The sequence below is a fragment of the Euphorbia lathyris genome, chromosome 6 (assembly GCF_963576675.1).
Source record: "Euphorbia lathyris chromosome 6, ddEupLath1.1, whole genome shotgun sequence".
NCBI classification, from domain to species: domain Eukaryota; kingdom Viridiplantae; phylum Streptophyta; class Magnoliopsida; order Malpighiales; family Euphorbiaceae; genus Euphorbia; species Euphorbia lathyris.
The window spans coordinates 24,256,861-24,271,139 of NC_088915.1; the positions used below are offsets into that span (position 1 = coordinate 24,256,861).

General features: G+C 32.5%; 1 protein-coding gene, 2 long non-coding RNA genes and 1 other non-coding gene across 4 annotated transcripts; 2 read left to right on the plus strand and 2 right to left on the minus strand.

The window, feature by feature from the left end:
* The first annotated feature begins 2,385 nt into the window (after positions 1-2,385).
* On the plus strand, positions 2,386-2,457 carry TRNAP-CGG (transfer RNA proline (anticodon CGG)). Its single transcript has one exon. It is a non-coding gene; the product is annotated as a tRNA-Pro (tRNA).
* A 1,590-nt stretch (positions 2,458-4,047) lies between these two features.
* LOC136232928 (uncharacterized) lies at positions 4,048-8,137 on the minus strand. Its single transcript, XR_010690651.1, has 2 exons — positions 6,885-8,137; positions 4,048-4,609 (listed from the first exon to the last, which is right to left on the minus strand). It is a non-coding gene; the product is annotated as an uncharacterized lncRNA (long non-coding RNA).
* On the plus strand, positions 8,137-11,688 carry LOC136232926 (uncharacterized). Its single transcript, XM_066022410.1, has 3 exons — positions 8,137-8,419; positions 10,887-10,982; positions 11,077-11,688. The coding sequence occupies exons 1-3, from the start codon at positions 8,213-8,215 to the stop codon at positions 11,686-11,688; spliced, it is 915 nt and encodes a 304-aa protein (XP_065878482.1). The 5' UTR covers positions 8,137-8,212.
* A 96-nt stretch (positions 11,689-11,784) lies between these two features.
* LOC136232927 (uncharacterized) lies at positions 11,785-13,889 on the minus strand. The gene is made up of 3 exons (XR_010690650.1): positions 13,695-13,889; positions 12,826-13,121; positions 11,785-12,734 (listed from the first exon to the last, which is right to left on the minus strand). It is a non-coding gene; the product is annotated as an uncharacterized lncRNA (long non-coding RNA).
* Between the last annotated feature and the right edge of the window lie 390 nt (positions 13,890-14,279).

Below are 14,279 nucleotides of genomic sequence, written 5' to 3' on the forward strand. Positions count from 1 at the left end.
CTTACCTGCTTTTTTCTTTCAAAAGCATTGGGGTTCAGTGCATTCAAGCATATGTAATTTTGCTTTGAGGGTGTTTGAAGGTCTAGAGTCACTAGATGCAGTCAATCAAACTTTGCTTGTCCTTATTCCCAAACTCCCGAATCCCACGTCTCTTATGCAATTTTGGCCCATTAGCTTATGTAATGTGGTGTACAAGGTGATAGCCAAAATTATTGCTAATCGGCTCCAGAACCTATTACCGGACATTGTTTCTCTAGCTCAGGTGATCTTTATTCCCGGCCGCCAAATCATTGACAATATTGTTATGGCCCAGAAAGTTATCCACTCTATGTGCATCAAGAAGAGGGGGAAAGGGCTTGTTGCTTTGAAGATAGATATGGAAAAGGCCTATGATAGGCTTGATTGGCGGTTTATCACTGATACTTTAGCTAAAGCAGGGGTGCCAAATAAATGGGGGAAGGTTATTGACAGCTGCCTCTCTTCGAGCTCTATGCAAATCCTTATTAATGGTGAGGCCTCTAATTCCTTTACTCCTACAAGGGGTATCCGTCAAGGCGACCCTATTTCTCCTTATCTCTTTGTCCTTTGTATGGAAAGATTGGACCATCTAATTAGAGATGCCATTGCTGAAGGGAGTATCAAACCTATTCATCTTGCCTCCGGGGGGTCTGGTATTAGCCACCTCTTTTTTGCGGATGACCTGTTTGACTTTTTGGAAGCTGATATTCAACAAATTCATAATTTTATGACAGTTATGAATAAGTTCTGCAGTTTCTCAAGGCAAAAAATTAATCTGTAGAAGTCTAAACTTTGTGTCTCTCAGAATGTGAGTGACAGCCTAGCCCGCAGGCTAAGCCTTGCGTGTCAAGTTCCTCTCACTAAATTCTTGGGCAAATATCTGAGTGTTCCTCTCCTTCATGATAGAGTCAACCTTGCCACTTTTGCCGATACAGTAAATCAGATCCAATCTAAACTTAGTTCCTGGAAGGCCAATAATCTCTCTATTACGGGCCGAGCCACTCTCATTCAATCTGTGACCTCTGCTGTTCCCAACCACATCATACAGACAAACCTCTTACTAAGTGGCAACCTTGATAAGATTGATAAGCTGAATAGACGCTCCCTCTGTGGTAGCAGTGACGTTGGTAACAAAGTCCATCTTATGCATTGGGCCGCAGTTTGCTTACCCAAGAAGTATGGAGGTATGGGTATTCGCAAGGCGTACGATTCTAATCGAATCTTCTTGATGAAACTCCTCTTGAGAGTCTGGAAGGAGCCCGAGTCTTATTGGGTCTCGTTGTTAGCTTCGAAATACAAAAAAGATATCATCTTTGGTGGTCCGTCTAAAATTGCTAGAAACCGCTCACATCTTTGGCGTAGCATCCACACCATTTTTGACGATATGCTCTTTGGGCTTTCATGGAGTATCGACAATGGTAAATTAATGTCTTTTTGGGACGATCGGTGGCTGGATGACCTTGTTTTGCAAGAGGAATCCATTCATCCTATTGTGGATGCTCATTCGCACCTCAAGGTAGCTGATCTCTTCGATGAGTTGAATGGTTGGAGGTGGGACATTCTTGAGCACTACTTCGAGGAGGATATACTCTTGAGATTCCATGCCATAATTTCTACTTGTGACACTGATATAGGGGATATGCCACGTTGGAGAACGGCTAAGAATGGTATCTTTTCTTGCGTAGCTGCATATACTTTGTTAACTGAGAATGAAAGGGGGAGTCTCATAAGGCCCATCTTCACATGCCTCTGGCGGATGAAGGTTCCCAATCGTACCAGGTTTTTTTCCCTTCTTTGTTTGCATAACCGTACCCTTTGAAGCTTATCAGTCGTTTAACCCTATGTTACTAAAAATAAAAAATATTGGTGTGACTATTATTTAACTATCACTTTAAATCTTTCCAACATCAATTATATCTAAAGTATCTAGTGTATTACTAACAAAACCACAAAATAATATTGAAATGCTAATAACTAAGTTTGTTAAATAAAAATTAATTACAATTTTTTTCTGTCAAACTATCTAAAATATTTACTATTATATGACGATGCTTAAATCTATCAACAAAGTTATTCAGAAGATCATATGTGAGCGTAAAATAACAGTCAAACTAGTTTTTTTAAACATTTTTTGTTGCACACGACTAAAAGTGAACTTTTTTTAGAAACGTTTTAACATTTTTGGCATGTTCCTGCACTTACGTGTCATATGACATAGTTTAAAGTAGAGAAATGCAATATCATTCTTAAGTGGCTGCTACTGAGGTTTGTTTTGGTTCCTTTGAGTGGTTTTGGTTCGGTTTGCTATTCTAATTCTTAAATTTTTTCTGATGGAATCTTGGAACAATAATACTTATCAAACAAAAAGGGTGTTTGGTCTAGTGGTATGATTCTCGCTTCGGGTGCGAGAGGTTGTGAGTTCGATTCTCGCAACACCCAAACTAATAATTAATTTTGATTTTTTTTTTCAGTCAAATATGTCGGGTCTGATACACTTTATGCTTTTAGACATAAAACTATAGTTTTGTTCTTCTTCAAAGAAATCATTCTCATTTTACAAGGGAAGACAACATTATAAAAAAAACTTTAGATTTTTAGTTTTTATATTTCTAAATAGACATAATACATTATCGTCTTTTTTTCTTTCTTTCGAGAATTAGAGACAACAAACACCTTTTCTTTTTAATCCTGTTTTTGAGCTTCCTCCTTAATATGGAAAAAAGATGAATAGACTTTCTAGAGAAAACTCCCTAGTTTTGTGCCTCATAACATTTTTAAAGTCCTTCAAAGAAAGAGGCAACTTGTCAATTATAACATAAACTTGAAATTGTTCATTTAGAAACATATCTTCCGAGATAATCTTGTGAGAAATTTTCTAGAGTTCATATGATTGAGCATCCATAGATTTATCATCAGTCATATGAAACTTGAGGTAGCGATTGATACCATACTTCTTCATTTCAACTACCCTGTATCATATTTCTTTTGCAAAGGATCCTAACATATTTTTGTTCAGCATTATAATATTTGTGTAGATCATCTGCCAAGCTACCGAGGATGTAATTTTTGCACATGAAATCTGTCACTGACCACCTTTCTGTAGCATGTCTTTCTACCTATCTAGCAATTCCTGAACATCAGGTTTTTCAGAGGTAAGAACAAATCAAAACAGTTTGTTGATATCAATCATCCTATTGATTTGTTCGATAGCCATAACAGTAAAGAACCATCTCCAATTGAGTCCATTCCCCATATCTACAAATGATGTTGTTAACAGACTCTAAAAAGAAATCATTTGAACATTTAAAGACCATTTGAAATTAAAAATTGAGTTTTTCAACCTCCACATTGGCTCTTTATCTCAAAAAAACTTGATGGATTTTCTTCATCATCTCTTGCTTTTATGTCACTTGGAAATGGAAATGATAGTCATGAAACAGAATTTCGAATATTATAGTTTTAAAGGATAAAACATAGAAGGTTTAGATGTAATTTGATCCTATATAAGAGACCAATTAAAATCAAAAGGAGAGTCCCATTGGGGTTTTGTTGTTGTTATGATCAAAATATTGGTTCCCCAGTATCAGATAAGAATATGATTCTATGTAGTCAGTTTCCTTCATAGACCTCATTGATTTCTTAGAAAACTTCATTTGGCCACAGTAAAGGTTTGAATAATAAAGATTACCAAAAACCAGTGACTGCATTAGTTGCACATTTAGAGAATGGACCCAATTGGAGATTTCATTGTATGGGGTTCTAATTTCCCATCTTAACAGATTAGGGACCTAATTTTTGACCTTCAATGTATAGATTAAGGAGTAATTTGGGCGTTAAGCCTTAATTAATTTGATAACTTTAGGGTCAATTGATAATTGACTTAACAAATGAATATGGATTGGAGCAAAGTGCAAAAATGAATGAGCAGTAGCATAATGAAATACATAAAGCAAAAGTTTGAAATGTGAAATGCTGCAGACTTATAAGATGTTTACATATACTAGGATTTTAATAGGATGCTCAACACAATAACGGAAATGAATTATATTACCAACCTCAAAAGTGAGTCTGTACTTCAGGCTTGGAAACCTTTAATATTCAAATGCTCTTCAATTACAATGGGATTAGCTTAACAATTGATACAAAGCAAAATCTACCAACTCTCTAAAACTCATAATTTTGAACTCTCTTTTTTTCTCTATTCTTACTGATCTTTTCTTTTTTTCTTTTCTATTGCTGCAGATTTTTCGTTTTTTCCTCTCAAATCTGTTGTGTCCAGAATCTGTGTTGAGCTCTTCTATTTATAGGGAGGAGTAGGTGTGGATGGAGATGGCAAATCTGGCCCGAATGATGGGTTCTTCTTCATTATTTAACTCTCATATCATGTATTTGTCTCCCTTGTGATGATTTTTGAATTCCAGAAATCTTTGAATTATTTTCTTCAGAAATTATTGTAGTAGCTCCTCCTTTAATTAATGCTCAAATTGTCTCATATGCTGCTGGGTTCCTGAATCGAAGTTGACTTGAGTGTTTTTCCACTGACATCTTCCAATTTCAGCTTTATTTGTTTGAATGTTGAGTTTAGCTTGAACTATAAAACAAGATGTGTAAGTTGAGATTAATTTTGTAAATGTAAACTTTACTTGTTAATAGGAACATTTATTTTATTTTTGTTCCAACTTTTACCCAATGGTTTGATTTAGACACTAATTATTAATTCATTGGTCATTAATTAAGTTTGGAAATAAATTATATTCTGAACATAGTATATAATTAAAAATTATTCTTAAAGTTACATGGGTAACTTTAACAAATAATTTTGTAACTATAACTTACATTTAGACTATATAAATTTCTAACATAATTTCACAACTAATGAATTAAAATTGGAAAATTAATCTAACCAATTAGATACAAGTTGAATTTAACTAATAAATTTGAAGCATAACAATTTCAAAACTCATATTTAGAATACAACACAATATATTTCAAATATAATTTATAACTTAAAAAATATATTTTCTATTTCAATGCATTACATATCGAATATAATTTGATAATTACTGAGATATAACGAATTGATATAAAAAAATCTAATTTTCCTGATAAATTACATGTGTAATAGAAAGTTTGTATTTCGAATATACTTTACAAATTTGTCAGAATTTCAAATATAATCAGTTAAAGCTTAAAAAATGCCCGAACAAAAATGGGTATCTATAGCTGCCCCCATTTGTATATCTCCATTAGAAATGGAGTATACAAAGTACATATAGATAGTCATTTTTGCACTTTATTGTGTGAAAAGGTAGAAACTTAAAAACAAAGAAAAGTTTAGTAGAACCCTCTGAATGTTTGAGTCTATCTGATGCGACTTGTGTTAATTTAACTTGTGTGAGCTTTTGAATGACTTGAGACTGTTCATTCTACTGTTTCGAATGACTTGAGACTGTTCATCCTGTAATTTTGAATGACTCTGAGATTGGGCATTCTCTAGTTTTGAATGATCTTTAACGGGCATCCGTTGGTTTTGGATGACTTGAGACTGTTCATCCTACAATTTTGAATGACTCTGAGCCTGAGCATTCTCCAGTTTTGAATGACCTTTAACGGGCATCCTCCGTTTGTTTTGGATGACTTGAGACTGTTCATCCTACGGTTTTGAATGACTCTAAACCTGGGCATTCTCCAGTTTGAATGACCTTTAACGGGCACCCTCCGTTTGTTTTGGATGACTTGAGACTGTTCATCCTACAGTTTTGAATGACTCTGAGACTAGGCATTCTCCAGTTTGAATGACCTTTAACGGGAATCCTCTGTTTGTTTTGGATGACTTGAGATTATTCATCCTACAGTTTTGAATGACTCTAAGATTGAGCATTCCCCAGTTTGAATGACCTTTAACGAGCATCCTCTGTTTGTTTTGGATGACTTAAGACTATTCATCCTACAGTTTTGAATGACTCTGAGACTGGACATTCTCCAGTTTGAATGACCTTTAACGGGCATCCTCCGTTTGTTTTGGATCACTTGAGACTGTTCATCCTACAATTTTGAATGACTCTGAGACTGGACATTCTCTAGTTTGAATGACCTTTAACGGGCATCCTCCGTTGGTTTTGGATGACTTGAGACTGTTCATCCTACAGTTTTGAATGACTCTGAGACTGGGCATTCTCCGGTTTGAATGACCTTTAACGGGCATCCTTCGTTTGTTTCGGATGACTTGAGACTGTTCACCTACAGTTTTGAATGACTCTGGGACTGGGCATTCCCCGGTTTGAATGACCTTTAACGGACATCCTCCGTTGGTTTTGAATTATTCTCTTCGACGTTGATGTGATTTTGAAATTAGGTTTTTTCGCTGTTCATATGAATACGTGATTCTCGAAGCAGACATTCTCTATCCATTATTTACATCTGCTCTTGATTTTTCCAAATTTTAGTGGAACGATATTGTTGATCGCTCGCTGGTTTTTTATTGCTTTCCTGCAAAATGACTCGGTGGCTATGCATGACAAAATGTATCAATGCACATGTTAAAAACGTGTGGAAGGTTTTCTTATCAAAAATATTATTGGGCCTTAATCCATTAACAAAAAGAGGATAACATCTTCTACTTAGCCTTTCCTAATGCGACCAATAAACCCTGAAAAGAAGGCTCCACTGAACCCTATCAATGGAAGTCAGAAATAAAAATCATCATAGAACAACCATAAATCTTGCAGTCCTATTTAGGCAAATTTGATCCCCTATATACTCGAACTCAAAAAAGAAGGGAAATCAACGATCAAAGCAACTAAAATATATATATATATATATATATATATATATATATAGAGGGCTTAAGAGGAATGAGGTCTTACCTCATCGGAAGCGGCAAACGATGAAGAAGAGTTGACCGAGACGGCATCATCTCTTCGCGATTCGTCCGCCGCGATCTCGTTTCCACTCTCGCTTTAGCATCATGAATCAATAGGAGAGGAGGAATAAGGAAAGAAATCGCAGAAATAACGCGTACGAAGGAACACCGGCAACCATGGAGGAAAAGCTATAGAGTCGTTCTTTTTCCAGGAGGGGAGAAGAAGAAAATGTGGCTGTAAATTGTGTTCTAACTCTAATATCCAAAGTTATGCATTTATACTTCATATTTCATTAATTTCAAATTGACCCCCTAGTTGTTTAATTGACGAACATCGACCTCGAGTGTTTAAATCCAGTTTGGTTAAGCCCTTCTACGACACAATTATCCTCCTTTAACACATTTAAGTTTTAATTTAACCCACTCCCTTTGATTATCTATTTATAATTATTAAGGCTAAATTCCAATATCTGTTAATTTAATTTAGTTTAAATTAGGCTCTGTTCTTTATCGTTGAACTGAACTGAACTGAACTGAATACTACTGAACTGAACTAAATGTTACTGAATACTGAACTGAATTGAATGCTACTGAACTGAACTGAACTGAATATTACTGAATACTGAACTGAACTGAATGCTACTGAACTTAACTAACCGAACGTAACAATAATGATCATATTAGACTTTAAAATAATTTAATGATAATATTGGATATTAATAAGCTTATAATAATAATAATAATGGTTCTAATAATAATAATAATAATAATATCAATAATAAATAAACATATTAATAAAGATTAAACTAAATTGAATATCAAATAAAATCTCGGCTCGATAAAATCCTATGAAATTAAATAAAAATGAGCCTAATTTAAATTAAAAATATAAATTACATACAAACACAAATTTACATATAATTTAAAACTTATGAAATTAAATACAAATTTTTATATGAATACAAACTCTTAACTTTTTATTACAATTAAGGATTAAGGTGCAAAAATACCCCTAACGTTTTGGATCAGGAGTAATTTTACTCCTAATGTCTAAATACAAATTTTCATATGAATACAAACTCTTGACTCAATTTAACAATGTTAAGGGTAAAATTGCTATTGGCTTCCAACTTTAGGGATAAAATTGCACCATTTGAGACATTAGGGTAAAATTTAAAAACAAATTTCAAACAACATATATGGGTGGAAAATTCTACTTTGATATTATTGGTGGTATTGGGTGGTTGAATTTAATTTGATGTTATGGGTGGTTGTTGGGTGGGTGAATTTTAATGTTATTGGTTTTGTTTGGGCGGATGAAATACATTCAATATGCTATGCAACTTGCACTCAAAATTCATTGTGCATAATTTATTAGGCCCTGTTCTCCATATTACAATTTATATAACCCATATCTCATATGTAATATGGCCTTTATCTCTTTCGCCACCACCCATCACCTTCCACTTGTTGCTGCCACCGCCGCCTACAGTGATCGCCGCCATCGTCGCCGCTGTCTCTCTTTCTCCGGCGACTGAGGTAATTATTTTTAGAAAAATTATGGTATTTTTAATAAAAAATTATTATTCAATTTGTGCACAATAATAATTCAACTAGTGTATAATATTAGTCAATTTGTGCATGATAGTAAAACTATGCCATAATATCCTGAGGTTTTAGAGGCCTATGGGCGAGTTACTAATTAAGGACCTAATAAATAAGTACAAGTAAGAAATGAAATAGAAAACTCAATTGTATAAAAGAATACTACTTAAAAATGACATTTTTTTTTGTTACATTTAACAACCAACCTAATAAAAACAAGGGTAAATAATTATAAAGTCCTTATGTTTTTGCTTAACATATTAGTAGGTCCATCATATTATTATAAGGTCCTTAAGTTTTAATTTAATCAACTCTTTAGTCCTTCAATCTGTTTTTGTAGATGAAAGTCCAAATTGCCCCTGGTTATTTACATTAAAAAAAACTTAACTTTTAATGCCAAAATTTAATCTAAATAGTTTTAATAAAGTTCATAAAGTATGTATACACCAAAATTTATATAATTGTATATACTAATCATTAAAAATGTATTTTTATTCTCTTAAATTTTTATTTTTTAATATAATGTCTTTAAACTAACATTAAATACTAATAATATTTTTTTTAAATCATATCTTTTTTCTTCATTTATAAAATTTATTAGAAATAATTAAAGATTAATTTTTACAAAATTCATATAATTTTGCTCATATTTTAATAATTTTTGAAATATTTTTTTAGGCTACTAAATCAAAGTTCTATAATTATATAAAATTCAATAAATTAATTACTCAATATTGTAGAGATTATGTAGTAAAAAAGAAGAAAAAAAATATAAAATCGAAAAAATAGAAGTTTTATTATTAAAATATAGAGTAAAGGGTAATTTTGGTATTTTGAAATTTATTTGGTATAATTTGACCATTGACTCAAACATAAGGACTAAGGAGTTGATGAACACAAAAACTGAGGGACTATATAATTATTTCTAAAAATAGAGGGACTGACGAGTGTATTAAGTAAAAACTCAGGGACCTTATAATTATTTACCCTAAAAACAATTCATATGAAAAAACATTTTATATTCCTTTAAGTACCCAATTTCTTATACAAAATGATGTCTATGAGCATTTCTAAATGCAAAATTTTCAAATTTAATAGATTATGAAATAGTTCTAATAGATTTTATGCTCTTCAGGACACAAAGTATGATAACAGAAAAATGAAAAATCAAATCTGAAAATCATCCCACTTAACGGGCTTTAGCGGCTAAGTTCTTGAAATTGGAAGACTTTGATGTGTTTCTCCCAAATTATCTCTGAAGACCAAGTAAATCAGAATCTAATAGAGTTTTGCAAAGACGGAGAGAGATAAATTAGAAATTTTGTTAGGAATAATGGGTGGGATAGATAATTGTGGAAAGACTCTGAGATAAATTAGGGAAGTGATGTCCAATACTTTTATTAAGAAATTTAGAAAGAATGTGAGATAAATTAGAGAATTTGGAAACACTATTTAGTAACTGATGCCCATGTTTTTAATCAAGTATAATTTCTTTTTTAATTTAATCTAATGCCAATATTTTTAATTTGGAAAGAATCTTATAACAACGTTTTTTATCGAAGTATATTTTCTTTTTGTATTTAATCAAGTATAGTTTAAAAGCCTATAATAGTATAATACATTACTATAATTGAGCCCCTTTCATCCGTGGCCCTGGGCAGGCGCCCCTCCTGCCCATGCTCAGGAACGGGCTTGATAATAATCACTTGTGCACAATAGTAAAGATGATTAGAAATTCAATATTTATATTCTTTAATCTTTAATAAAAAAAAATTATGTTGAAATCGATGATTGATAATCTTTTTCTATTATTTTATATTTTAGATGATGAAACCTTTTTTTAATAAACTTGGATCTCAATTGTTTGTTAATATGTATATATTTTTATTGATAGAATATTTTGAAAAATAGTTTTATGATATATTATGCTATTTTTGGGTATAGTATATATTTGGTAAATATGATATATTATGGTATTTTAATTCATATGGCATACTTTTATATATTATATATATTATGGTATTTTTTGGTATATATGATATATTATATTATTTTTGGGTATATTATGGTATATTTGGTATATATCATATATTATGGTATTTTTAGGTATATTATGGTATATTTTTAGGTATATTATGATATAATTGTTATTATTTGGTATATTTTGTTTGTTTAATGTTTTTTGTTTTGGTCGATAAAAATAATGGCTAGGATACAGTGGGATGATGAAAAAATAAGAAAGTTGCTTAATATTTTGCCAGAGCATAAAGTCAAAGGAAATACCAAGTATAGTTGGACAACTATTGTCAAGCTTTTTAATTCACAATCAGGAGAGAATATTAACCATAGACAAGCGTATAATCATTTTACCGACTTGAAAAAAAAGTTTAAAACTTGGTAGGAATTGCAACGTTTGAGCGGCATAGCTTACGACCCTAGAACGGGTTCTGTGGATGTTCAAGAAAAGTCCCTGGAGCGATGGCATGCTTACTTGCAGGTATGAACCTTTACTTTTCTTATATGATTTAATTGAATTGAATTATAATATTAAGTATGTATTTTGAAATATGAAATTATTTTTATTGCAAAAGAACAGCAAGCATGGGTTAGCATTGGCTAAGAAGGAGTTGGCGAATCTTGATTTGCTGCATAGAGTCTTTGGTGGTCAAACTGCTCATGGAGTTGGTGGTAACTTTGCACCCGCGATAGCAAAAGTCGATTCATATTTAACAAAAAACGTGGAGGATTTGACCATTAATGATGAAGAAGGTTCTGGAGATAGTGAAACGGATAAAAATGAACATAATGACGTGGTATTTCCATCTGCCACCGAAAGTATCTCCCCTCCAAAGTCTGCGGTGCAAAAAGTATCTCGCCCCACCTCCTCAAAACGAAAAAGTGAAGAGAGTATAACTCGTGCTGAATTTAAAAGAAGGCAAACTAGTTTTGATACTGTTATCCAGCTATTGTCTAGTAGTTGTGTTGCTTCATCTAGTAGCACTTCAAAGGCTCAAATGGTTAGTGATACTCTTTCATCAATGGGAGTCCCTGAGACACGGGGTGATCAGTACTTTGTGACTGCTGTTAGGTACTTGAATGAGGAGAAATATGCTGACAGTTTCTTAGCACTCCGAAATGATAATCAGAGGTGGATTTTTTTGAAGGACATTGGCCTGGATGGCACTATGGATTATCCTCTGTGATGATGATGTTTAGTCTTTGTGTTGTGTACTTTATTTGAATTTATACTTTTTGTTGTGTGCTTTTTAGTTTGATTGACACTTCTTGTTATGTACTTTATTTAAGTTGGAACTTTGTGTTATGTATTTTATTTTTAGTTGGATGTTTGTTTGATGTTATTTGACAGCCTTACATATTTAATTGTTTGACGTATGTAGAATGGAAGATAATATTAGACGAGCAGCTATGATTATTGCATTAGAAGAACTGAGGAGATCACTCCAACCACCTCCTGAATCATCAACAATAAGACAACCTCACAGGACTGAAGGAGAAAGTGGTGGTGAATACATACATAGGTTGTTGAATGAAACTCCTATGTCGTGTAAAGAGCAGCTACGACTTGATAGAGATATGTTCATAAAATTAGTGGATTTGATGGTTGAAAGAAATTTGTTAGCAGATAGTAAAAATATATCCGTGGTTGAGCAAGTTGGTGTATGTTTATACATATTAGCCAATGGAGTTTCTTATCGTGATGTGGGCGATACATTTAGGCATTCAAGTACCTAACAGCAGTCACAAAGTACTGATCACCTCGTGTCTCAAGGACTCCCATTGATGAAAGAGTATCACTAACCATTTGAGCCTTTGAAGTGCTACTAGATGAAGCAATGCAACTACTAGACAATAGCTGGATAACAGTATCAAAACTAGTTTGCCTTCTTTTAAATTCAGCACGAGTTATACTCTCTTCACTTTTTCGTTTCGAGGAGGTGGGGCGAGATACTTTTCGCACCGCAGACTTTGGAGGGGAGATACTTTCGGCGGCAGATGGAAATACCACGTCATTATGTTCATTCTTATCCGTTTCACTATCTCCAGAACCTTCTTCATCATTAATGGTCAAATCCTCCACGTTTTTTGTTAAATATGAATCGACTTTTGCCATCGCGGGTGCAAAGTTACCACCAACGCCATAAGCAGTTTGACCACCAAAGACTCTATGCAGCAAATCAAGATTCGCCAACTCCTTCTTAGCCGATGCTAACCCATGCTTGTTGTTCTTCTGCAATAAAAATAATTTCATATTTCAAAATACATACTTAATATTATAATTCAATTCAATTAAATCATATAAGAAAAGTAAAGGTTCATACCTGCAAGTAAGCATGCCATCGCTCCAGAGACTTTTCTTGAACATCCACAGAACCCGTTCTAGGGTCGTAAGCTATGCCGCTCAAACGTTTTAATTCCTCCCAAGTTTTAAACTTTTTTTCAAGTCGGTAAAATGATTATACGCTTGTCTATGGTTAATATTCTCTCATGATTGTGAATTAAAAAGCTTGACAATAGTTGTCCAACTATACTTGGTATTTCCTTTGGCTTTATGCTCTGCCAAAATATTAAGCAACTTTCTTATTTTTTCATCATCCCGCTGTATCCTAACCATTATCTTTATCCACCAAAACAAAAAACATTAAACAAACAAAATATACCAACTAATAACAATTATACCATAATATACCTAAAAATATACCCAAAAATAACATAATATATCATATATACCAAAAAATACCATAATATATATAATATATAAAAGTATACCATAATATGAATTAAAATACCATAATATATCATATTTACCAAATATATACTATACCCAAAAATAACATAATATATCATAAAACTATTTTTCAAAATATTCTATCAATAAAAATATATACATATTAACAAACAATTGAGATCCAAGTTTATTAAAAAAAGGTTTCATCATCTAAAATATAAAATAATAGAAAAAGATTATCAATCACCGATTTCAACATAAATTTTTTTTATTAAATATTAAAGAATATAAATATTGAATTTCTAATCATCTTTACTATTGTGCACAAGTGATTATTATGGCATAGTTTTACTATCATGCACAAATTGACTAATATTATACACTAGTTGAATTATTATTGTGCACAAATTGAATAATAATTTTTACTATTAAAAATACCATAATTTTTCTAAAAATAATTACCTCAGTCGCCGGAGAAAGAGAGACAACGGTGGTGGTGGCGGCGATCACTGTAGGTGGCGGTGGCAGCAGCAAGTGGAAGGTGATGGGTGGTGACGAAAGAGATAAAGGCCATATTACATATGAGAGATGGGTTATATAAATTGTAATATGGAGAACAGGGCCTAATAAATTATGCACAATGAATTTTGAGTGCAAGTTGCATAGCATATTGAATGTATTTCATTCGACCCAAACAAAACCAATAACATTAAAATTCACCCACCCAACAACCACCCATAACATCAAATTAAATTCAACCACCCAATACCACCAATAATATCAAAGTAGAATTTTCCACCCATATATGCTATTTGAAATTTGCTTTTAAATTTTACCCCTAATGTCTCAAATGGTGCAATTTTATCCCTAAAGTTGGAAGCCAATAGCAATTTTACCCTTAACATTGTTAAATTGAGTCAAGAGTTTGTATTCATATGGAAATTTGTATTTAGACATTAGGAGTAAAATTACTCCTGATCCAAAACTTTAGGGGTATTTTTGCACATTAACCCTTAATTGTAGTAATTTATAAGTTTTAAATTATAT